The sequence below is a fragment of the Drosophila montana genome, unplaced genomic scaffold (genome assembly GCF_035044405.1).
Source record: "Drosophila montana isolate Dmon_TW-CO22-7 unplaced genomic scaffold, ASM3504440v1 contig_778_1, whole genome shotgun sequence".
NCBI lineage: Eukaryota > Metazoa > Arthropoda > Insecta > Diptera > Drosophilidae > Drosophila > Drosophila montana.
In genome coordinates this window covers 274,685-299,002 of record NW_026999074.1, presented here as the reverse complement: position 1 = coordinate 299,002, position 24,318 = coordinate 274,685, and the positions used below count along the sequence as shown (strand labels likewise).

At 40.3% G+C, this 24,318-nt stretch overlaps 5 protein-coding genes across 10 annotated transcripts in view; 3 read left to right on the top strand and 2 right to left on the bottom strand.

The window, feature by feature from the left end:
* Positions 1-1,762: 1,762 nt before the first annotated feature.
* LOC135439659 (sodium-coupled monocarboxylate transporter 1-like) lies at positions 1,763-18,479 on the top strand. Of its 5 annotated transcripts, XM_064698413.1 has the most exons (11): positions 1,763-1,848; positions 2,169-2,937; positions 4,950-5,109; positions 9,371-9,436; positions 9,502-9,553; positions 9,605-9,672; positions 9,738-9,892; positions 9,952-10,201; positions 10,252-10,632; positions 10,690-10,862; positions 10,929-11,214. In XM_064698413.1, the coding sequence occupies exons 2-11, from the start codon at positions 2,417-2,419 to the stop codon at positions 11,197-11,199; spliced, it is 2,097 nt and encodes a 698-aa protein (XP_064554483.1). In that variant the 5' UTR covers positions 1,763-1,848; positions 2,169-2,416; the 3' UTR covers positions 11,200-11,214. The 5 variants fall into 5 exon arrangements, with proteins under 5 accessions (XP_064554483.1, XP_064554484.1, XP_064554485.1 ...); XM_064698414.1 differs by lacking the exons at positions 9,371-9,436; positions 9,502-9,553; positions 9,605-9,672; ... (3 more) ...; positions 10,690-10,862; positions 10,929-11,214 and adding exons at positions 6,857-6,922; positions 6,983-7,034; positions 7,095-7,317; ... (2 more) ...; positions 8,609-8,796; positions 8,859-9,148; XM_064698415.1 differs by lacking the exons at positions 9,371-9,436; positions 9,502-9,553; positions 9,605-9,672; ... (3 more) ...; positions 10,690-10,862; positions 10,929-11,214 and adding exons at positions 16,524-16,589; positions 16,652-16,926; positions 16,993-17,242; ... (1 more) ...; positions 17,746-17,915; positions 17,970-18,479.
* LOC135439662 (sodium-coupled monocarboxylate transporter 2-like) lies at positions 12,645-14,038 on the top strand. The gene is made up of 4 exons (XM_064698421.1): positions 12,645-12,894; positions 12,965-13,345; positions 13,412-13,581; positions 13,676-14,038. Exons 1-4 carry the CDS (start codon positions 12,646-12,648, stop codon positions 13,983-13,985), a joined length of 1,110 nt encoding a protein of 369 aa, XP_064554491.1. The 5' UTR covers position 12,645; the 3' UTR covers positions 13,986-14,038.
* On the top strand, positions 14,388-16,495 carry LOC135439660 (sodium-coupled monocarboxylate transporter 2-like). Its single transcript, XM_064698419.1, has 8 exons — positions 14,388-14,452; positions 14,516-14,567; positions 14,647-14,714; positions 14,786-14,940; positions 14,999-15,248; positions 15,308-15,688; positions 15,756-15,925; positions 15,993-16,495. The coding sequence occupies exons 1-8, from the start codon at positions 14,447-14,449 to the stop codon at positions 16,291-16,293; spliced, it is 1,383 nt and encodes a 460-aa protein (XP_064554489.1). The 5' UTR covers positions 14,388-14,446; the 3' UTR covers positions 16,294-16,495.
* Positions 18,462-20,060, bottom strand: LOC135439661 (putative mediator of RNA polymerase II transcription subunit 26). The gene is made up of 2 exons (XM_064698420.1): positions 19,421-20,060; positions 18,462-19,360 (listed from the first exon to the last, which is right to left on the bottom strand). The coding sequence occupies exons 1-2, from the start codon at positions 20,058-20,060 to the stop codon at positions 18,645-18,647; spliced, it is 1,356 nt and encodes a 451-aa protein (XP_064554490.1). The 3' UTR covers positions 18,462-18,644.
* A 2,853-nt stretch (positions 20,061-22,913) lies between these two features.
* CCAP-R (Crustacean cardioactive peptide receptor) overlaps positions 22,914-24,318 on the bottom strand; it is a 43,212-nt gene continuing 41,807 nt past the window's right edge. The window contains exons 4-7 of one of the 2 annotated variants that reach the window (XM_064698434.1): positions 24,098-24,295; positions 23,746-24,006; positions 23,398-23,683; positions 22,914-23,342 (exon numbers count right to left, since the gene is read on the bottom strand). In XM_064698434.1, coding sequence (XP_064554504.1) covers positions 23,108-23,342; positions 23,398-23,683; positions 23,746-24,006; positions 24,098-24,295 — 980 coding nt within the window. In that variant the 3' untranslated portion in view covers positions 22,914-23,107. The remainder of the gene's footprint in view (positions 23,343-23,397; positions 23,684-23,745; positions 24,007-24,097; positions 24,296-24,318) is intronic. The other variant, XM_064698435.1, reaches the window with a different exon arrangement.

Here is a 24,318-nt window from a genome sequence, read left to right as displayed (position 1 = left end):
GCAAGACAAAAAAAGTATATATATATATTTTATATGCACAACTCTCTAAAAAAGGGGTACGTATTTAGCTTTCGTTTCTGTTCATTACTTTGCAAGCTGTTTTTATTTTCCTTTTAATCTCCATGCTGCCTGCCGCTTTTAATATTATATTTTTTAGTAAAAAATAATAATTTTCCCTTCTTGTAGCAGTTGGCGTCCTCTTGGTTCCTGGCCAAATACATTTTTGTTTTATTTCATTATGGCTTGGCACCTCCGGTTCGCGTTGAGCTCGTTCCAAATAATAACACCATGCATATTGAAATTTATTTAATTACATTTAATTATAACTTATTCTGTGTCTGTGTTTGCTGTGGCAGATGTCAACCGCAAACTAGCATCTATTCGCTTAAATATTTAAATTAAAATTACTAACATACTCAAAAAAATCCGCAATTTTTTTTTTGTTATGCACTTTACGCACTTTTGCCAAGTCAGTTACATATAATACACATACGCCTCGGTGCGCACTTGAGGGTTCGCAAATTGAATTTGCACATGTATTTACATAAGCCTCACACATTCGCGACTGACTTAGCTCAGTTACAGTTTTGAGGTCACATATGTATACAAAATGCTCTGCTTTCCGTTTGGCACGAGCAATCAAAAAACAATTAGTTCTCATAGACGTGTTGTATTTGAAAATTTTCAATTGATTAATTGCATAAAGGTCTCGTTGCATATTAAATTATATATTTATACACTCTACATCTAGCATAAATTGACGCACAATCCATGTGCATTGTGCCTTTGTATGGCCATTAATGTGCATTAGTTTATTAGTTGAACCCAATAAAAATCACACTTAATGCAGTGAGAGCGATAACAAGGCAACAATTGTACAACAAAGTCTGGTTTATAGTGAAAATAGTTTACCTATTGAAGATTGCATTTGAGTGTTTTTTAGCGTTCTCCGTCTGTATTTATATTTATATATAAATAATTTGTTTTTGGTGACAGCTTCGGGTTGTAAGCAAATTGTTATCTTTTATTATACATTGTGTATATTTAAAATGCTCAGTTAGCGCTTCACTCCAATATGTGACCACAAATTTGGTCAAATATCACGCATACGCCATGCATGCATAGAATGGCCTTTACGAGCGCATAAAAAAAATAAACGGCGCCTAACTTTAATCAGATGAATTTGACAAGCATATATCAAAGAATGTATTAGGTTTATAAAATAAAATAATTGAAATATACTATATAAAAATGTTTAAACTCTGTAAGGATTTCAAGGTGAGAATTGTTCATAGATACACGTTGTTTAATGTAAACATAACCAGTAGCATCTTGCCAACAGCCAGTTCAAACCATACACTAATCTAACTATATACAAATCAAGCACCTGAATCGGAGTTATCAACGTGTTATCTTAAATGTAAACATAACACCTGACTGACGTGAAAGACGTATGATGATAGGAAAAAAACTGGGATGAGATATGCGGACTTACACTTTTATCTTAGCCCGGCGCCCGTATAATTTAGAAGCTAATGGCAGACAAAGACTTCCATATAACACGTCAGACTACAAGAAAGTGGGGGTGTGTATTTATTTATTCAATATAGACGACCGCCTAATCTGTTATTAAAGTCCACTCACATACAGACATGCGCACTTATAAGATTTACATGAAATATGAGATCGTCTGTGATAAGCATTGCTGATCTCAAAACCGTAGAAGATGCTCGGTTCGTGTAGGCTTTAAGTTCAGTTTATCGCTGCGACTTGTGTGTGTTACTTGTGTCATCGCTTGATTAATTGTGATTGTTATCCTGATTCGAAAGGATCGGCAGTGCGTGTCTTGTAAAGTCAACCAATTAATAGAGAATATAGTTTTATATGCTTATGTCTGGCGACTAACTGAAGTTCTAGCAAATATTTTCTGTGTATTTCCTAAACCACAGCAAAATGATTCGTTCTTTGTGTTGACTGCTATTTATAATTTTTACATTTAAATATTAAATATATATCTTACGAAACAAGCGATTTGAAATTAAAAATTATTTGTACTTGAAACTAAAGCTGTTTTATAAGAATTTAGAAGTATCTACTACAATCAAAAAAAAATATTTATAACAAATTTATTTTCGTCACAACTCACTCAGAATACTTTATAACAAAAGAGGTTTGTCTTGTGGCAAAGTTGCAAGTGCTGGTGATTAGGATACACAAGCAAGTGGCAAAAACTTAATGAAAAATCGAAGAGGGCTACAGCCATTGTAGCACTATCTGTGCGTGTGTATGTGTGCGCCACTAAACTAATACAAAAGTAATCAAAGCTAAGCGCATTTAGGCAAGAAAAAAAAAGAGGCAACACGGCAGGAAGTCAATAAAAATAAACACATAAAAGCAACTTGCGGTCTAAAGAATTATGTCAACGACTATTGAGGAGGAGGGCACGACAATGGCGGCGGCAGAGACTCTTAATACGCCGTCGACAGTGGCCAATGCGTTTGTTCAGACAGTCCAATCCATAATTAGCAGCAGCACTACATCAAAAGCAACAACAACAAGTGCCGCAGCTTTAGCCAGCACCACCACCGCCAGCACAGCCGCTCCAGCAACAGGAACAACCACATTATCAACGCCATCATCGTCCAGCATGACGGAGAAGCTCAGCGTGAGCGATTTAAGCAGCGCACTGCAACATTTTGGAATTGTTGATTATTTGGTTTTCATAGCCATGCTGGTGGTCTGTGCCGTAATTGGCTTCTATTTCGGCTTCATCGAGAAGAAGAAGAAGAAAAAGCAAAAGGGCCAAGTATCCGCCGATGAAAAAGATGGCCCCGGCGCTGCTGGCATCGAGGAACGGCGCGGCTCGGAAGCATTGGATTACTTGGTGGGTGGACGCAAAATGAAAGTGTTTCCGGTCTCGCTGTCACTGGTGGCTAGGTGAGTTACAGCAACATTAACTATATGTAAATGCGGGTGGGGTCGGCTCCTCTGGGGCAACAGGATAGACGAGGCCTATTTAATTGCTTAGACTGGAGCGTGCAGTGCCTAATGGGATTGCTCTCTGCATTGGTATGGTCAAGCAGTTTTGTAATTCTGTTTTAAATTGAATAGGACACGAATACAGACCATTATTTTTGTGTCAGTCCATGCCACAGATTGCTTTGATATCGTTCCCACAAGCAAGGTACTTTAACTTGTTTGAAGAACAAGTTAAATAAGAGGTTCAAGCCATATTTACAAGTTGAGTAAAATTCTTTTGGTTCAAATATGAAAAAAATATATAACATTAGTTTAATAAATAAATAAAATATAATCTTTAGCCTTATCCTTTCTAAACTTTCCCATGTCAGGTTAATAATTATTAATTACTATTTTATATTTAAGTAGCCACCTTTCACCTGATGATTCATATAAAAACTACTCGAAAAATAAATCAAATTATTATGACAATAAATTTCCTGCAATATAAAAATTACTTTAAATATTATTGTGTAAATACTTATACTATATTGTGTATAACTAAATATATATACAATACTATCTCTGTCCATGAATCACACATTCCATAAGAGAAGAAAATTGAAAATCGTTTGCTATTCATTATACAGATTGGTCTTTGCACATTTAAATGCTTAGCCAATCGAAATACATAATTTTCTTAGAAATCAATCAAAAATATGCGCCTAATTTCACTTGATTTGCCATAAGGTGGCCACGACTAACCGTGCGTAATCTAAGAAAAATCACATAAAACTGCCAGCCCCAGCGGCGTCTGGCGCAATGTTTGTCTGCGCAAACAATCGAATTTTATTTAAACTTTAAGTAAATGGCCCCAAAGAGATAGGGAGCTGGGCGAGAATGTATCCATATAAATAATGTATAATACAATATAGAGTGTCAGGGTCAAGTTTATTATGGCTGATGATTATGCAGATAATGCTCTTTGATATCACTCTGGGAACTTGCGGAACTTTGTTGATAAATATCTGGCGCATGAATACAATTTAGCAGCTCATTTCGCTCTTAGGCAGGGCACCCAAGAACTAAGCCTGATTGAAGTTGTTTAAACTTACGGCAGCCGCAAACTCAAAAAATTTGTTAAATTACTTTTTTGTTTTGTGGCGACCTTGGTGGTGTCACGCTTTTGGAGCATTCTATTTGACACGTTTGGTCAAGCACCTTTCGGCGGCACATAGCCTTTGTCCTGGGCGTATTGTTAGCGCATTAATGACTGAATGAAAAAAAATAAAAGGAATGAAGGAATGCTTCGGTTTCTCCTGTTCCTTCTGTCCAGATTTGATCATTTGCCTCACCAACAATTGTTTTGTACGCCTTTTATTGTTATCGTTCATTTTGTTCTGTAGTCGTTTGCCTTCTGCAACAAATTTTGGCGACGTGCTTTGAATTACAATTACACGCCAGCTTTTTCTCGCCGATTCGTTTGAGCTGTTCCATTATGGTTTATTTTTATTTTTATTTCATCTCTCTTTCAATTCATTATATAGTAGATTTTGTGCCTGCATCTGCATACTTCAACGCCACTTCTTATCAACTTTTAATGGTATTTTGGCTGCCAAAAACTTTTCTGTTGGCACGGCTAAGGCTTGGGGCAGTGCATATGTTTTGGGGCTGAATTGAAATGATGATTGTTATTGTGGACATTAACCATCAGATTGAAATTATGATTATGAAATATATGGCAAAAGATTTGAAAAGTTGCTCGCATGTCGCTGCTCAAACAGGCAATGTTGTTGGGAACCTGAACGATTTCAATTTTCTCGGCAACAAGATTAAAGGAAAATAAAATACTTTAATAATTGATAATTTAATAGCACAATTTAATACAATACTCTATTCATAATTGTTAGATGATTTTAATTATATTTATTTGATGTTAAAAATTTTGCTTATATATTTTAATATAATATTTATTAATAACCTTTATATAGTTTTGTTTCGGGCATTTCATTGCTGGGCACCTCAACGGAGATCTATGTTTATGGTACCCAATATGCCTTCATACTCATTACACTGGCCATATCGGGACTTATATCGTGGTATATCTTTTTGCCTGTTTTCTGCAATCTTCAATTGACTTCCACTTATGAGGTGAGTTGAACGTTGTCTGATTTGTGTTAAGTCGCAGTCTATTTATTTTTTTACACCCTTGAAGAAAGAGTGTTGGAATTATTAAGTAATTTCCAAACTCGAATTCCATTAAAAATATATATTTGTTTTGTCTGATTCAATTATTATATTATATAACAAATTATTTACAAAATAATTTTTGCATGCCATTTTAAGGTGTTATACACATAATGGCCAAATGTAATAAGAAAAACAAGTTTAAATTGCTATCAGCTATCTGCAAGGGTATGACAACTTCGGAATACTGAAGACATTTTTATATTTTTTTTTTTAATTTCTATTAGCATTTTACATAATATTTGTTTCATACTAAGCCGATTTAGGCCTTTTCTGTTGTCAGAGAAATTTAATTGTGATTTATGTTGCATGTTAATATGTTTTTTTTTTTTATTTAATAAGTGGTTTGTAAGGACTCTTTTGCCTTATGCACCATTTGATGTCTTTTGTTAATTCGCCATGTTTTTACAATTTAAAAACTTGTTTCGTTATTCTATTTTCTGTATCTAATATCTATCCTGTCTATATTATTGCCGCGTAGCCCTGCGGATGGGTGGGCGTTGTTGGTGGAGTTGGGTGGGTAGTATGTGGGCAAATGTTCTCCTCCTTAACCTCCTGATGGGATGGGCACCTTGAAGGTTGCTGGCGAGCCTATTGGCGTGCGTATCTAGCCGGTTGTTGTAGAGGGCGCAGTGGGTCCTTATTTGCTCTTCAACCCAGGGTCTCTGTGTAGAACGCTGTTGAGCACGTAAAATGGGGCTCCTGCCATCCTGCGCAGAGTTTTGTTTTGGAGAGATTGAACTCTTTTTCTATTGGATGGAGCAGCCAAACCCCAGATCTGTATGGCATATCGCCAGATGGGTGCCACAGTTTGTAAATAAACGAGCCGTTTACTTCCAAGGGAAAGTTCGCTGCGGGGGTTGAGGAGCCAATTTAACTTGGTCACCTTATTTCGACAGCGTTGCACAGCTCCTTTAATGTGGCTGGCGAAAGTGAGGCGCTTGTCAAGGGTGACGCACAGGTATTTTGATTAACTTTCTTGGGTAAGCGTTAGTCCGTTTAACCTCAGCGCTGGCGGTACTCCTCTTCTAATTGTGAAGCACACGGTGGTGCTTTTGGCAGGGCTTAGATTGACGATGTTAATATGTAAGTAAAAATCCTGTTTCAACTTGCACTGCAATATTAATAGAATAGGTATTTAATTAAGAGGCTCGGCAAGTCAGAAATTTAAGCTGATTTAGTATATGTAGCAAATGCTAAAATCAAACCAGGGACCACCAATTCCATTTTTCAAAACAAACCACAGACCATTGCCAGACAAATATGTGTACAAGTTATTTGCCTATCATGTAGCAGAATTTCCAGGAAAAGTCCGAGCATTGTTTTAGACATTGTTGTTGTTGTGTCAAGCGAAATATATGCGTGCGTTGTGCCAGCAAATTCCAAATGGGAGAACAAAGAGCTGTTTTCATGTACAAAATCCAATTTTTGTATTGGACAGCAGACGCGAACGTTGTGGTGGCTCATAAGCTATCTGCCATATCGACTACATGGCGTATGCGTAATATTCGATTATGTATGTGCCCCGTTACCTACATTCACTTGATGTGTGTGCGTGCGCTCTTTTATGTGTTTGTATTTGTGTGCGTTTGCATTGTCGAAATAAAGAGCGGCAACAAAGAGAGAAAACAAAGTCAAAAAATATTTACAGTACTTTGAGCTGCGCTTCAGTAAAACCACTCGTCTTGTTGCCTCGGCGCTCTTCACCGTAACCACAGTAAGTTAAAAAAAAATTGACCCTCCATAAAAAATGATAACCAATTACTATTTATTCTAGTTTATTTGGCTGCCAATAGTCATCTATATTCCGGCGTTGGCCTTTAATCAGGGTAGGTTTTAGATCAGATCAAGCTAAATTTGTGCCAGTTCTTGATTTGAACCCCTTACAGTGACTGGCATAAATGTTCATATCATTACGCCTGCGGTGTGCATTGTTTGCATATTTTACACCACTGTGGGCGGTTTGAAGGCTGTTGTCTGGACGGATGTTATTCAAACCATAATTATGGTTGGCGCCGTAATCTTTGTCGTAATTAAGGGCACCAGCGATGTGGGCGGACTGGGTGTGGTCATACAGCGTAATCTGGACAGTGGACGCCTCGAGTGGCCCGAGTAGGTGATAGTCAATTTAGCTCAGATTTCAAATAGTACTTTTCTTATACTGCAAAGCTATTGATAAGAGTTATACGTTGTTATTAAAAACTGTTGAATGATTTATTATATGTACTAGCCCTGTAAAACTGTTGATAAAGTGGTTCATCATAACTAATGCATCGTCTTAAGCTAGTGTTAAAATATCTTGATGGTTGTGCACTTCCAATGGGTTTTGACGGTGCTAAAGTCACAATATCTAAAATATCCAGTTGGAGAAAAAGTTCGAATTGTTGGATAGTGTATGGAATATCAACGATAGTGAGACACAACTGAATCATTTAGATATACCGATAGTCTCATTGATAGTTTAACAGGTCCCCTGTCGACAGTTTCAAATTAATATTTCTACAAGGATTAAAATCGTTGTGGAAAACCATTTTAATTTCAGAATTATAGTGCTATAATCCATAAAAACGATAGTACAATCAATAGTTTTGCAGCACTAATATTTAAAAACTGTTTTTATCTAACGACTTTTAATATATTCAAATAGATTAACATTCGATCCCAAGGCTCGCATGTCTATATTCGCCTTGTTTGTGGGCTATACAGCACATTCCACGTTAAATTTAGGTTGCAATCAGATCATAACACAGCGCTATATGTCACTGCCCAATGTGAAGGCTATGGGAAGAGCGTCGCTGCTATTTATTAGTGGTATAGTCCTTTTAACCTCACTTACCCTATACAATGGCGTGCTGCTGTATGCCACCTACTACGACTGCGATCCATTGACTACCAAGGTTTGTGATTTTTATCTGTATGAGTCGCACCGCACAAGTTAATTGACTGTTTTGCAGCTGGCCAAAGCCAAGGATCAGCTGGTGCCATTGCTTGTCATGGATACGCTGAGCTCATTTCCAGGTGTGTGCGGTATGTTTATAGCTGGTGTGTTTAGCGCAGCGCTTAGTTCGTTGTCCACGGCGCTCAATTCCCTGGCCGCCGTCTCTCTCGAGGATTATATCAAGCCGCTTTGCAGAAAGCCCTTAACCGAACGTCAAACGGGCATCACTATGCGCCTCTGCACAGTTATCATTGGCATCGTGAGCGTTGCCCTGGTTTTCGTGGTGGAGCGTATGGGCACACATATGGTTCAGTTGTTTATGATGCTGAGTTCGGTGACACAGGGTCCATCGTTGGCGCTCTTTGTGATGGGCATGCTGTGCCCGCGGCTAAATGCAAAAGTTTGTATTGGATTTTGTTATTGAAATCACTTTTGTATAAAAATATATTTTTCCTTGCTTTACAGAGCGCTCTATCCGGTGCCCTTTGCTCCTTTACCTTTATGACCTGGCTGTGCATTAATGCCCAACTGGCTAGCAATTCTGGTGAGCTGCACCATGAAAGCAAGCCCGTCAGCATCGAGGGCTGCGATTACCAGTACGATTTGCCGTTAATGACGCCCAGAAATGCCACTGTGACTGCCACTGAGCCGGCGTAAGTAGCAGGCATGAGCTTAACTGAATTAGTTATTACTGACAGATATCTTGCTTTCAAAGTTCGCTTAGCTTTTTCCAGCAAATCTATCATATATCCTTTATGAACTACACACTCTTTGCGGCTGTCGTCGGTATTATTTTTGGCCATCTTTCGAGCTTTATTTTTGGACGTGTTGCGCTTGAGGATGTGGATGTTGAGCTGCTGGCGCCTTGCATGCGACGTTTCTATAGACGCAAATATGCCAGTGTGGAGACTAATGAGTCCGTAGTAAAGTCTGGCAAATAGAATTCTTACATAACATAGCATGTGCTGACGACTTAAGAGTTATAATAAAAGTTTTGATTAAGTATATGCCGTGTTTGACTGTAGCTTTGCCTAAACGCCAGACTTATCTGTTAATATCATTTTTATTTAGTTTTGTATTATTTTCTTGATTTAGGACTGTCACTAACATACGCCACTTGCACATTGTTACTAAATATATACCTCGTAAATAATTGGTTTGTAAGGCATTAATTGTAAATAAGTATTTAGAGTTCCTCTAACTTAATTATAATATAATTTTACCTAGTACTTTGAGCTGCGCTATGGTGGCAGCATTCGAAACTTCGGCTCTGTGCTGTTTATTGTGGGCATGGCAAGTATTTAAACATATCAAATATAACAAATAGCGCTACAACATAATTTAAATGTTAAATACAGATGCTTTGGCTACCTGTGGCCCTCTATGTGCCTGCCATCACCTATAATCAAGGTGAGTTTCGTCTTAGTTTCTGGCTATGAAGCTATAGTTCAACGATTGCAGTGACTGGCACGAGCATCCATGTTATTACGCCCATTGTGTGCATAATCTGCACTTTCTACACGTGTGTGGTAAGCTTTAATTAAATTATGGCCTGTTTAGGAAATAGCTCACATGCAAATTATCGGTATTTCAGGGCGGCTTAAAGGCGGTCATTTGGACAGATGTCATCCAGAGCTTTGTCATGTTTGGTTCCATTTTGGCAGTGTGCATAAAGGGCACCTACGATGTGGGCGGCTTAAACGTGGTGTTGCAGCGGAATGGGGAGAGCGGACGTCTCAATGCACCGGAGTAAGCGTTTTGTTTAAATTTATTTGGCAAAACCTATATATTACCTCAACTATTTACAGATGGACCTGGGATCCCACCGTTCGCCTCTCAATGCTGTCTGTTATTGTGGGCGGCACGTTGCACAAAATACAATCCTCCGATGTCAATCAAGTGTCCATACAACGCTTTCTATCGCTGCCCAGCTATAAACATGCCAAGCAATCCATGCTTCTATTTACCCTTCTCCTCATATTCCTTTTGAGCTGCTGCAGCTACATGGGCCTGGTGACTTATGCTGTTTATCACGACTGTGATCCCATTAGCACCAAGGTGGGCTCAAATCCAACTGCTATATACTTTCTCTTATACGCTTCATTCAGCTTGCCAAGGCCAGCGATCAGTTGCCTTCGCTGCTTATGATGCGCATCTTGGGCTCGTGGCCTGGTCTGCCAGGACTCTTTGTAGCTGGCGTGTTTAGCGCCGCTTTGAGCTCGCTTTCCACAGGACTTAACTCAATGGCATGCGTGATCTCACAGGATATGGTACGTCCGTTGCTTAAGAAGCCCCTAACGGAACGCCAAACCGCATTTCTACTGCGCGCCATTGTGGTTTTCTTTGGCACGTGCTGCATGGGCCTGGTCAATGTTGTGGAGAAGCTGGGCATGGTTGTGCAGTTGGCTACCACCACTTCGGCTGTATCTATGGGACCGCTGCTAGGAATTTATGTGATGGGCGTGTGCCTGCCCTGGGTGAATGCTAAAGTTAGCTTCTCTCAATCTGCGATCTTTAAGACCCGCCTAATGGATTGCATTTTTTAGAGTGTTTTAACGGGCAGCTTGGTTTCCTTTGTTGCCTTGGCTTGGATCTGCGTGAAGGCACAGCTAGCGCTAATGAACGGCGAGATTCGGTACCCAAAGATGCCTGTCTCTGTGTCGGGCTGTGAATATTCTTACGATAACAATACTGTCTGGCGCACTCTCCATGAGTACAGGTGAGCAACATATGCTAACAAACAGGAATACAAAAATACTTTTTATCTTTCCATTTCTATTTGCAGTCCTTCAACAGATCGTAATATATATAATTTGTCATTTCTCTGGTACACAGCCGCAGGCGGCTTTATTTGTACTGTGGTTGCCCTTCTGGCCAGCTTAGTGTTTGGCTGGCAGGATGTATCTCAAATGGATCCAGCTTTAATTACGCCGTGCATGCGCCGCTTTTTGCCTAAAAAACAATATGAGGTTATAGACTTGGAAGAGCTGTTTAGGCGTAAGGCGCAAGCTGATGTCGAGGCAGAGACAGCATGTCTTGATAAAGAAATCAATTAAAAAAAAAAACACTTAAATAGTCAAAAATAAATTCTTGTTTTGTTTTTCCATAGAAGTTTTTTATTTTGTAACTGTCCGGCGTTTAATACTTATGACACTACATTAGATTCTTCATGACATGACGTTATTTTTTTAATTTAATTTTTTTTTCTTTACCGTGCTTAACATGCAGTACTTTGAGAGACGCTTTGATCGACGCATTCGCATCTTTGGATCATGTCTATTTGTGCTTATGAACGTGAGTATTTAAATTGTCTCCTTTTTTTTTAATATTAAGTGTCAATATATTGGCTCTTGTATAGATACTTTGGCAGCCCATTTGCATTTATGTGCCGGCACTTACATTGAATCAAGGTGAGTTTTGCAAAACTAATAATAATTAATGTAAATAAATAAATATGCAAAATAATACCATGCATATAAAATATATACATATATCTTTAAATTGTCTTACTTTCTTGTGGTTATTTTTAGTTTCCGGCATCAGTGTTCACACGATCGTTCCACTGACCAGTCTCATTTGCATCATCTATACCAGCATTGTAAGTTATACGATTGCTGGCAGTTATCTCAAGGTCTTTCTTTAATCTGATGCTGTATTACTTTCATATAGGGTGGCATTAAGGGCGTTGTTTGGACAGATGTTATACAAGGAGCTGTCATGGTTGGAGCCATGGGTTTTGTCATTATAAAAGGCACTTACGATTTGGGTGGCTTGGCTGTGGTTCTTGAACGTAATCGTCAATTTGATCGATTGGTGGGCCCCGAGTAAGTAATTTTTATACGCCTGAATTATTTGAAAATATGTAAAAGCGTATTATGGTTTTGTACAAATGGCAGGAGGGGAAGCATCTCCAACCCCATAAAGTATAATTATTCTTGGTCAGCATTAATAGTCAATTCGATTTAGCCATGTCCGTCTGCCTGTCCGTCCTTTCGTCTGTCCGTCCGTCCGTCCGCATGTATCGATGCTTCTATCCCAAAACGTTAAGATCTGCAGATCTTGATAAATCGAATAATCGAATTTGGTATTCTATTTTTTAGCATATTTCGGAGCTTTTCAGAGCTGGAGACCTAAAATTTGACTCTCGTATTGTATATATAGAATCAAAATATTTGATCTTTTCGCATTTTCGGTAATATTTACATATATTTGAATGGTCAGAAAATTTCATAAAGATGATAATATTCATCGATGCCATTCACAAACCATTTGCGTAGCCTCGGGCTAAGAGAAGAAGAAGCTGCTGCCTTATCTGCGTACCAGGCGGCGGACGGGCCTGATTTTATGAGTGCGTATGTATGTAAGGAAGGAATCGAAAATGTGTGAAGCGGCAACTCGGCACTGGGTTCAGTGTATCTCCTAGTAGAGCACTTCAGGCTATATAAATCTAACTTGTTAAATATCGCGGTATCTCCATTAATGCTTGTCCTTTAATTTACAGAATGACATTCGATCCAACGGCTCGGATGGGCGTTTTTGCCTTGTTTGTTGGTGGCGCCTTCTTTAAGCTGCAGGCCAATTGCATAAATCAGACCGCAGTCCAGCGTTTTCTGACCTTGCCCAACTTCAAGGCGGTCAAGCAGGCACTTCTGCTATCCCTCATAGGCTTTATTCTCGTCATGGCCATGTGTATTTATATTGGAATGCTCGCCTTTGCCGCATATTATCATTGTGATCCCATAACCACGGGCGTGAGTAGCTCAATTTCTACTGCATGAAGAAACGTATCTAATTTTTATTTTTCTTTTATTTCCTTCACAGCTGGCACGCGCCAAGGATCAGGTAATACCGTTGTATGTTATGCAAAGTGCTGGCGTCGTGCCTGGAATTGTGGGTCTGTTTGTCGCAGGGGTGTTTAGCGCTGCACTTAGCTCTCTTTCCACCGCACTCAACTCTCTTTCAGCGGTGGTGCTCAAGGACTTTGTCGAGCCGTATCGCAGTCGTCCACTGACCGAGCGTCAGACTGCCTATGTCCTCCGAGGCGTGGTTGTTGTCTTTGGGCTCATTTCAATAGCAAGTGTCCCAATAGTGCAGAAATTGGGTATGCTTATGCAGCTCTCCTCCACCGTGGGTGCAATCACCTGTGGTCCATTGCTTGGCGCATTCTCAGTTGGCATGCTGTTGCCATTCGTTCGAACAGAGGTTTGATTGGGGTCTTCGTATTAAATTACCTAAGGAATAACGGCTTTTCTTCTTTTCCTTTTTCAGAGTTTGTTAACTGGCATTTCGGTGGCCACCACTTTCATATCCTACATTGTTGTTCGCGCACAAATTGCAATGGCTACCGGCCAAATGACCTTTCCCATGAAACCTGTTTCCGTGGAGGATTGTGACTACAGCTTCGAGCTGCATACTAACTGGACTGGCCCCAGCAGCGCGTATGTTATTGCTCCTAGCTCTGGCGCTGAAGAAGACATAACAAATCCAATAATTTAATACATTTATTATTTAATATGTAATTTCTTTATATAGGAATACTCACGAGGACAAAAGTCACAGCTTACATGAGATCTCGTTTTTGTGGTACACTTTGATTGGTTCTTTAGGAACGGTTCTCTGTTCGTTGTTGGCAACGATTTACTTTGGAAAGCAGGATGTACGTCTGGTGGACAAGGAGCTGGTTTCGCCAGTCCTGCACAAGTATTGGTATGGGGAGTATGAGAGCGTTGCCAGCGATGATGAAGAGAAGAAGGAACTGAAGCTGCACGAATCGTTAACGCAACCGAAATTGGATGAGATGGAGCAAACCCCTTACTATCCAAAAACTTCCGAGGGGCTATAAACCCTTATTTATAAATATCATGAATACAATAAAGATCATGAATACAACAACAACCTTTGTAGTTTTATGTTAGTCGTAAGATTTGTACTGTCCCATATTTAATCCTGACTACGTTAACCTAAAAACTTACAGCTAGTTCCGTTTAATGCCTAGATAATTTCCATTATCAGGAGTGGTTTATAAGGAGTAAGGCTCAAGCTGATGTCAAGACAAAGACTGCATGTCTTGATAAAGAAGAACTCGAAAAAAAAAAACTCAACTATTCACAAATAAATTCTTGTTTTGTTATTTTCAGGGGAAATATTCATCCTGTAACTGTCCGGCATTTAACATGATATTCCATTACATATTTAAGACACTACGTGACTTTAAATTTTATTTATTTTTTCTTTGCCGTGTAGTACTTTGAGAGACGCTTTGATCGACGCATTCGCATCTTTGGATCATGTCTATTCGTGCTTATGAACGTGAGTATCTAAATGGCCTCTTTATTTTAAATATTAAGTGTTCATATATTGGCTCTTGTATAGATACTTTGGCAACCTATTTGCATTTATGTGCCGGCACTTACATTGAATCAAGGTGAGTTTTGTAAAATAATACCAAGCATTTAAAATCTATATATCTTTAAATTGTCTTACTTTCTTGTGGTTATTTGTAGTTTCCGGCATCAGTGTTCACACGATCGTTCCACTGACCAGTCTCATTTGCATCATCTATACCAGCATTGTAAGTAATGCGGTTGCTCGCAGTTATCTCAGAGACTTTCCTTAATCTGATGCTGTACTACTTTCATATAGGGTGGCATTAAGGGTGTTGTTTGGACAGATGTTATACAAGGAGCTGTCATGGTCGGCGCCTTGGGTTTTGTGATTATAAAAGGCACTTACGATTTGGGTGGGTTGGCTGTGGTTCTTGAACGTAATCGTCAATTTGACCGTTTGGTGGCCCCTGAGTAAGTCATTTTTAAGTACCTTAGAATCTGTTTTTTTAAGCTTGTCTTTAAATTCCAGCATGACATTTGATCCCACGGTTCGCATGAGCGTTTTTGCCTTGTTTGTTGGAGGCACTTTCTTTAAGCTGCAGGCTAATAGCATAAATCAGGCCGCAGTCCAGCGTTTTCTGACCTTGCCCAACCTGAAGGCAGTCAAGCAGGCACTTTTGATTTCCCTCATAGGCTTTTTACTCGTCATGGCCATGTGTATTTATATTGGAATGCTCGCCTTTGCCGCATATTATCATTGTGATCCCATAACCACGGGCGTGAGTAGGACAATTGTCGTCGCATGATAAAATGTATATTACTTTTATGTCCTTCACAGCTGGCACGCGCCAAGGATCAGGTAATACCGTTGTATGTTATGCAAAGTGCTGGCGTAGTGCCCGGAATCGTTGGTCTGTTTGTCGCAGGGGTGTTTAGTGCTGCACTTAGCTCACTGTCCACGGAACTCAATTGTCTCTCAGCGGTGGTGCTCAAGGACTTTGTCGAGCCGTATCGCAACTGCCCATTGACAGAGCGGCAGACTGCCTATGTCCTCCGAGGCGTGGTCGTTGTCTTTGGGCTCATCTCAATAGCAAGTGTCTCAGTAGTGCAGAAATTGGGTATGCTCATGCAGCTCTCCTCCACCGTGGGTGCAATCACCTGTGGTCCATTGCTTGGCGCATTCTCAGTTGGCATGCTATTGCCATTTGTTCGAACAGAGGTTTGATTTGGCAAGCATCTACGCGACGCAACTAAGCAACTACGCATAAGCATCTTTCCTATTGCAGAGCTTGCTTACCGGCATTTCGGTAGCCACCACCTTTACATGCTACATTGTTGTTCGCGCACAAATTGCAATGGCTACCGGCCAAATGAACTTTCCTATGAAACCTGTTTCCGTGGAAGATTGTGACTACAGCTTTGAGGTGCATGCTAACTCGAATACCCCCAGCGGCGCGTATGTTATTGCCCAGCGTTCTAGCGCTCAGGAAGACCTCCATTTTATATGTAATTTCTTTATATAGGAATACTCACGAGGACAAATGTCACAGCTTACATCAGATCTCGTTTTTGTGGTACACTTTGATTGGTTCTTTAGGAACGGTTCTCTGTTCGTTGTTGGCTACGATTTACTTTGGAAAGCAGGATGTACGTCTGGTGGATAAGGAACTGGTTTCGCCAGTCCTGCACAAATATTGGTATGGGGAGTATGAGAGCGTTGCCAGCGATGATGAAGAGAAGAAGGAACTGAAGCTGCACGAATCGTTAACCCAACCGGAATTGGATGAGATGAAGCAAACCCCTTACTATCCTCAAACTTCCTAAGGAATTTATACCCTCATTGATCAATAAATATCATAATTACAAACGCAGCCCTTGAAGTTTTATATAAGCCTTAACACTTGTACTGTCCCATATTTAACGCTGACTACGTTAACTTAATAACTTACAGCTGGTTCCGTTTAATGCCCAGAGCATTTCCACGGGGTTATCAATACACAAATTTTCCACTTGTTTGTCAATACAAAAATGCTTACACACACTCACTCTTTCAGTACTTTGAGAGACGTTTCAGCCGACGCATGCGTATATTTGGCGCCTCACTCTTTGTGCTCAAGGCGGTAAGTGAAAACCTCTTAAAAATTTGTAACTAAGGATTACTATAGGACTTTTCCCCTTTCAGATCATTTGGCTGCCCATTGCGGTGTACGTGCCCGCGCTAACCTTCAATCAAGTCAGTGGCATTGGAGTACATACCATAACACCAATTGTGATCGTCATTTGCACCTTCTATACCACTGTCGGAGGCATTAAAGGCGTCGTCTGGACGGATGTGGTGCAAAGTGTTATTATGTATGGCTCACTGGTGATCATTATGATCAAGGGCACCCTGGATCTCGGCGGGTTTGGTGTAGTCTGGCAGCGTAATTTGGAGGGCGGTCGGCTCAATGTGCCTGAGTGAGTAGTCTTAAACTGGGCTTAAGTCTAAAGACAATTGCAAACTGCGCCGCATTTTTTCCGAAGCTGGAGCCTGGACCCCACAGTGCGCATGAGCGTCCTTTCGGTGTTTGTAGGCGGTACTTTTTTCAAGCTGCAGAACACCTCGATCAATCAGGCCACCATACAGCGTTTTATGAGTTTACCCTCCTTAAAGCATATCAAGCAAACCCTTTTCACCTTTAGCATTGGGTTGATTCTACTCTATATGAGCTGTGTCTATGTGGGTCTGGTGTGCTATGCCACGTATTATGACTGCGATCCCATGACCACGGGAGTGAGTATGATATCTTCCTGAATCATAAAGGTTTTTGCTATTTTTTCATCATTTTGTACAGCTGGCTGGACGTCGGGATCAGCTGGTGCCGCTGATGGTTATGCGCGTGCTGGGCGTTGTGCCTGGACTGCCGGGTATGTTCGTCTCCGCCGTATTCAGCGCTGCTCTAAGCTCGCTCTCAACGCTGCTCAACTCGTTGGCGGCCGTCATACTGGAGGACTTTGCAAAGCCACATATGCGCAATAAGCCCATGACGGAGCAAACAGTAGCAGTGACCATGCGTCTGGTGGTGATTATATTTGGCATTTGTTCTATATTTATGGTATATGTAGTCGAGCATCTGGGCATGGTGCTGCAGCTGTCGGCCACACTACAGTCCAGCTTGTACGGTCCCATGCTAGGCATCTTTACCGTGGGCATGTTAATGCCCTGGGTTGGTGAGAAGGTGGGTCATTCTACACCAACCACCCTCGATTATATACAAATGCTTTTTATATTTTCAGAGCATGTTTTTAAGCAGCGTTCTATCATTTGCTGTTATGGCTTGGATTACGGTCAATGCACAAATTGCCAATGTGAGCGGCTCATTTCGTCATACCAAGCTGCCAGTTTCTGTGGAGCATTGTGACTACGAGTTCGATATGAGTCGCTATCTAAACTCAACAGCGGAATAGTAAGTAGCGAACAAAAATATTTTTTCTTAATATAGTCATATTTTTTTTTACAGTGAACCACACAGCGGCTCATCTGTATACCATATGTCTTTCCTATTGTACACCTTGACTGGCGCTTCCTTAAATATTGTTCTTTCAAACTTGGCTACCTTTATATTTGGGCGTCAGGATGTGAATTCTGTAGACCCGCAGCTCTTAGCTCCGTTTGTTCAACGGCTTATGCTGAAAAATAGTCGTTATCAGACCGTAGAGCTCAGACAGTTCTAATTCGGTTGATCTGAATTAGGTAGATCCATGTTTTTAATACTTAATGCCTTATTCAGGAGCTAATTATTTTTTAAGTTTATACTTTTTCTTTTCCAAATCGTTTTGGCTCATCTTCCGGGACTTGACTATAAAAGTCAATACTTTAATGTAAAAATGCCACCCTTTGTTTCTCATGTTAATCCACATATTATTTATTTTACTCTTTAGCAAAATTTCACTGAAATTCTTGAGAAACTTAAATAATTCAGTAATAATGTAAAATCTTGTACAACAATAAATTTGTGTAATATGTATAATTTTGCGGGAATTGAAAACAATTTAGGCATAAAGTCAACCAACTATAGATGCCAATTGTGTACATAGAAACATCAAATTAAATGGAATCTTCTCCTGTTCTATGGAACACAATTGGCAGCTACAGTACGTTGGTGCCCATGCATAAATCAGAGTTTAACATTGGCTTATCTGTGGGATCTTATATCATCCAAACTTTGCAACGTCTTGCTTAAGCTACGTAACTTTCGTCTTGGACTAACCGGTTGTCCCTGTGTGGTCATGGGTGAGGGAAACAGACAGCGGCATTTCCGATTAGATCCGACTGCTCCCGACTGTGTCGCTTGGCTGCCAAGTCGCCCAGTGCCCAACTGAGTCCACGGAGTGGGCGTAGGTGAACGCTGGGTGTGGTGGCCACTGCACTTGTTGCTGGGACTTCTTGAATTTGGGAACATAGAGGAGCGATGCAAATCAGGCATGCTTACAGTAGAGATTCCCTTGGCCGTACGACGTACGATTGTTGGCTTGGCGGATGCCGAATTTGCAGATCTCGACGACTTGTGGTGATTGCAACTCTTGCAGGCTGACTGCTGGGGAAAAATGCGGGAATCTTGCTGCTGCCAGAGCTGATGCTGCGGTCTTTGTTGCGACGTACCCTCCGATACCTTTTGCGGTTGAGAGTCTTGTCTCCTATTATAGCTTTCCATTAACCGCTGTGCACGATCCGAACTGGCACTACTCTTTTCCTCCATCCGGTCTTCCCGTTCCTCCCGCTCCTCTTTGCAATGCTGTTTTGATCGCCGCTGGTGGCTCAGTGCCCGATAGAAAATCGTCTGATTGTCGATGAGCATCTGGGCAACGAACTTGAACTGATTGAGACTTGTCTCATTTTGTTCGCCAATTTCTGAGGTTCGGTTGACGAATAGAAATCTTAACAACAATTAAAACAATTTTTTTCACTTACTGCCCATCAGATCGGCATTGAATTGCTTCAAGACCGCCTCCTGATGCGTGATGTCCGAGGATAGCTGATCCATCCTGGTAATGATCTCCTCAAAGTGCTTATTCACCATGTGCTCGACGGCACCATGCACTGCCTCCAAGACATTCTCGTAGATGATGTTGAAAAAGTCTGTGCAGGACTCTTGCATTCCACGATTGGAATCGGAGGCACTGGATGGCAAGTCGCTGGATGGAGAGGGTTCCTGTTGCTGTTGTAGTTGTTGCTGCTTCTGATGGTATTCCCGCTCAGCTGACTCCATGCCTGCACTTTCCCTTAGTGGCATAGTCGCCTCCCTGTATCGGTGCTTCTCAATCGGAGGCAGGCGAAACTCCACAGTGCGTGCGGGCGTTCGTGACCGAGATTTCAGGCCGTGCGAATGACGCAGTCTCTCATTGTGCTCCTGGAGAGCCTGCAGCGAAATAAGATCATCGCAGCACAGTTTTGTGCTTTGCCGCGATGACCGTGACCGGGAACGTGAATGGGACTGATGCTCAGGACGGTTGGATTCTTGGGAGCTGCTGTTGTAGCTATTTTTTGGCATGTACAATAAATCATAGCCGAAATCATTGGGAGGCTTTCGAAAGCAATAGTTGGGAAACATAGTTTTGGAGATGAAAGTTCGAGCTGCACAAAAATTTAAGAGTTAGGTTCTAAATATAAGGTTCTGTACTTTGATTTTGAGTGTGACACAAGCGTCTTATGTGGGCGTATTTGGGATCAATTGCACTACTTTTATAATTTCGAATTAATTTTCGAGCCTGTTTATGAGAATTCGATGATTTTGAAGGAAAAGCCAAAATGTGTCATAGAAAGGGTATTTATTAAAGGTGTTCAATGGATAAGCAATTGCCCTACGCATAACGAGCTTTTTGACAGCACATAGTTTGCAAATGTACTAGAAAGCAGCCTCTTGTCAATTTTTAGACAAAAATAGGGAGGGGCCGCATATCTTTATGCTGGAGAACACACTTATTCACAGAATCCGGAAAACTTGGTCGTTCTGGGTAATGTGTTTCATTTGCTTTAATCGTCTGGGCAATGAGCTTATCCGACCTAAAACCAATTGAAAACGTTTTTGGCATTCTGGCTAGATGTGTTTAAGTTGAAAAACAACAGCGTGTCCCACCAATTCTATTAAATATCTGGGTTTGGTTTAATTTAGAGTGCTCTAACTGAAACGAACGTAAAATATTTAAGGCAAAGGATTCAGCTGGTGGGCATATATTTTTTTTCCCTTAAATTCGTTCAGATATTTCTTATTTCTTAGTATAATTTAAATTTTTGATGCGCTGTACTGATGTAAGTCCGAAAGGAACTTTGATTTTTAACAGCGTATAAGGAAATTTCCATGGAAAAATCGATGTTTCGATGTATTGGAATGTTTAAACTGCAAACTGGCGAATTGTAAAAATATTTCTAAGCTATTAAAGCATGTCAAATGTTATTAAAAACCGGTTTTTTGTTTTCGTTATTTTTACTTTATCAGCTACGGTGTTAAAATGTTTAAAATGTTGCCTGCCTTTCGACTGTCAAGCACTACCAGATATTATTCAGCAACATGATATAAAAGGGAATAACTTTCTTGTCTTTTGTTCCATGAGCAGCAAGAGACATTTTTATTATTTCTGTAACTGTATGATTAGTCTCAGCAGGCTTTGTTTGTTGAGAAATTTCATTGTGCCGTTCCCAGCAGCTAAGAGACAGTGCAAATTAATACAGTACGAACAAATGCACTAATAATATAACAAATAAAACTTACTTAAATAGTGTTATTTATTGTAACTTTCGGCAAATACGTCAAAATTCCTTTTTCTGGAAAAGGCCTTAGTGATCATTGAGAAGTCGATGCTTGTATATTTATTATATTTAGTATATATATTACTGCCAAGCTGAGTCAACATTATTGTTTTTAATATGATCTGTCATAAAAAAATGCATTAGCTGCCTGTGAGCACCGGTGAGTGAAAGTGTTAAAAAAATAATTGTTTCGAGTGGTACTCAACAAAGTACTCAGTATATGTGCACGAGGGATCTTCCATTTTGCAATTGGAGAAACGAGTTTAAATTGTTATTTCTAAAAAAAACGTATTTTTCCTTTTTTTTAAAAGACATTAATTTATTCAGTTTGCCAACACTTAAAGTTTCTTTTTGTGTCTCAAATAGTCTATATGTATATAAGACATAAAGTTTGCGTTTCTTTTTGTTTTGTAATCGTGCCAGTTGACTGTCCCACTAATGGAATTTCAATTAAAAGTTGACAAGTAAATTATGAAAGTCTAATTGCAAATATTTACGGGCAGTCGCACTCGCTGATTTCTAATGAAGCGCATTAATGTAAAAATGAATAAAAAGGAATGCAAGCGACTTTGTGGCTGATTATGTTCTCAGCATTTATTAATAGTTTCCATGAGCTTAGCTGTTCAGTCAGGCAGGAAGTGAAAGTTTTGTCCGCATTGAATCAGTCGTATTCAGCGATTACATAATAATATGTGGTTATAATATCCCGAAAGTAAAATAAACTTTTTGCTATTAACAAAACCCAAGACCAATATTGAAATATGATTTCATATAGTCAGGCATTTGATCATTTTTTTGTGTTGACTTTTTGGCCATTGATGTTAAAAGTCGCAAATATTACAACAATTATATATGAAGTGAGATTGAAAATGAGCTGTCCCGGCTTGACCCCTGCTGCTCAGCGTACTCGACGTTGGTCCTTGCTGTTTCGTCCTTGGGCCCATTGTGCGCTGTAGCATAGAGACCTAATAATGAAATTTGTGGCGCATGCCAAAATGAATTAAAATATGAGCCAAAAGATTTCTTCTTTTTACTTTTGGCCTTTATTCTTTGCGCTTTCTCACTTGATACATATAATTATGAAATAAATATTAGCTTAGACCAAATTGACTAAAACATTATGCTCTATTAATTCTTATGTTTTCATTAATTGTATATAGATTTTGGTTTTTGATGCTTGAACAAGTTCTACACACTTAGATTCTACCAAATATGTATGTATGTACAGCCGAAGATTGGTATATATATGTAGTTGGCAGAATAAAAATACGATTATATAGGGAGTATATATATGTATGTATATTGTAAATAACTAATGCTAACAACTAGTTGGGCATAAAAGAAATGCAATTATTTGAATTTCGTGTAAATAAATAACATCAGTCTGGTAAATAGAATACGAGTAGGAGTGTTTATAAAATAACATCACTTGGTATTAGGCTAAAATGCAAAAGGATTTAAGACAAATTAGGAAACAAATCGATGCCCAATGCATTGTGATGTTAAGTTCTCATTCAGTTGAATAAGTTTTGTTTTATAGTAGATCCTTTATGATAGTTACGAGCTAATTGCATAAATACTAAGAATAAATTGCAATGGAAAATACATGCATTGAAATTCGTAGCACACCTAAACACACGCACATTATGCATATATGTATGTATATATGTATATGTATATATATTCGATTTGGGCATTCGCTATGCACACACAACTATCGCACTTATTGTCTAAGCCTCATATAGCCTGCTGTGGGCGCTGGCAATTTACTTATAGAAACTCCGCATCGCTGAAGGACGTCGGTCCATGGACCGCGAACGTTGAACGCTTGCGGGTTGAATGCGCCAGCTATCATACCTCTGACATGGCCGGCACGGTGATTACCTTGTTGGGCCGCTCGCAGATGACGACCCGGGCGTTTGTCTTATTGGTGGAGCGTCTTGAAACCGTCAAAGAGGTGGTCAGAGTGCGCATGGAATCGCAGCTGTTGTGCAGACGACGACCCACTGTGTGGCAGCGATTCTGCTGCGAGTTGTTGCGATAGGATTTGCAGCAGCAGGTCAACCACTTGAAGGGCGGGAAACGACTAAAGTAGGGTCGTGATTAGTGGTATGGTTGATGTTCTCGAATCCGTTGCTTACCTGAGCGTGCGAAACACTTGTGAGGAGAACAGGCAGTATATTAGAGGATTCGCTGCCGAGTTGAGTGGTGCCAGGCTCTGTATAAATGTGGCTATGGCAATGTTGGTCTGTGAGTGCGGTATCTGGCCAAAGACTTGTAGCAAATCGAATATAATGTATGGCGACCAGCATAGAATAAACACAAATACAATCGTTAGCGTCATCTTCACAGTCTTGACCTTGGCGCGTGGTATGATGCCCCTCGAGCTGGCGCGCCTTGTTGCTGCACCGCCGAATCCTACACGTTCTAGGCAAAGTAACACATGAGCAAGAGCTATTGGGTAGATTATATTGGTATAGTCCACCTACCTGTGGGCACAAATATGGAGCCCTTAGCCCATATGGTCTTTACAATAATCGCATAGCAGGCGGATATTATCAATGCGGGCACCAAAAACAATGTGGCCGAGACGAGACACATATAAATCTGCCAGGCCATTGGCGAGCCCAGCTCAATCCAGCACTGCGGATGGCCCTGTATGAGTTTCTCCTCATACAGCACTAGTATGGGCAACGAAAAGAGAGCGGAGAGCAGCCAAGCGCCAGCCACCAAATGACGAGCGCGTTTCCCTGTATGGAGACAAACACACATAAACATTTGGCTTGTTACGTAAAGTGCCAAACATTTTCCAATTAAAAAAGTTTACGAGCGTGGACTTACACGACTTTGAGAAGTTCATTGGGTGCGTTATTGCATCGTATCTGTCAATGCTCATGGCCACCAGCACATAGGTGGAGGAGTATGTGACGCACACCTGGGAGAAGCGTATGACCTTACAGGCCACATTTCCGGCCCGCCACGAGATTGTGATGCGCCAAATGATATCCGTCAGCACATTGAGCAGTCCCACACACAGATCTATCAAAAGTAAACACATATAA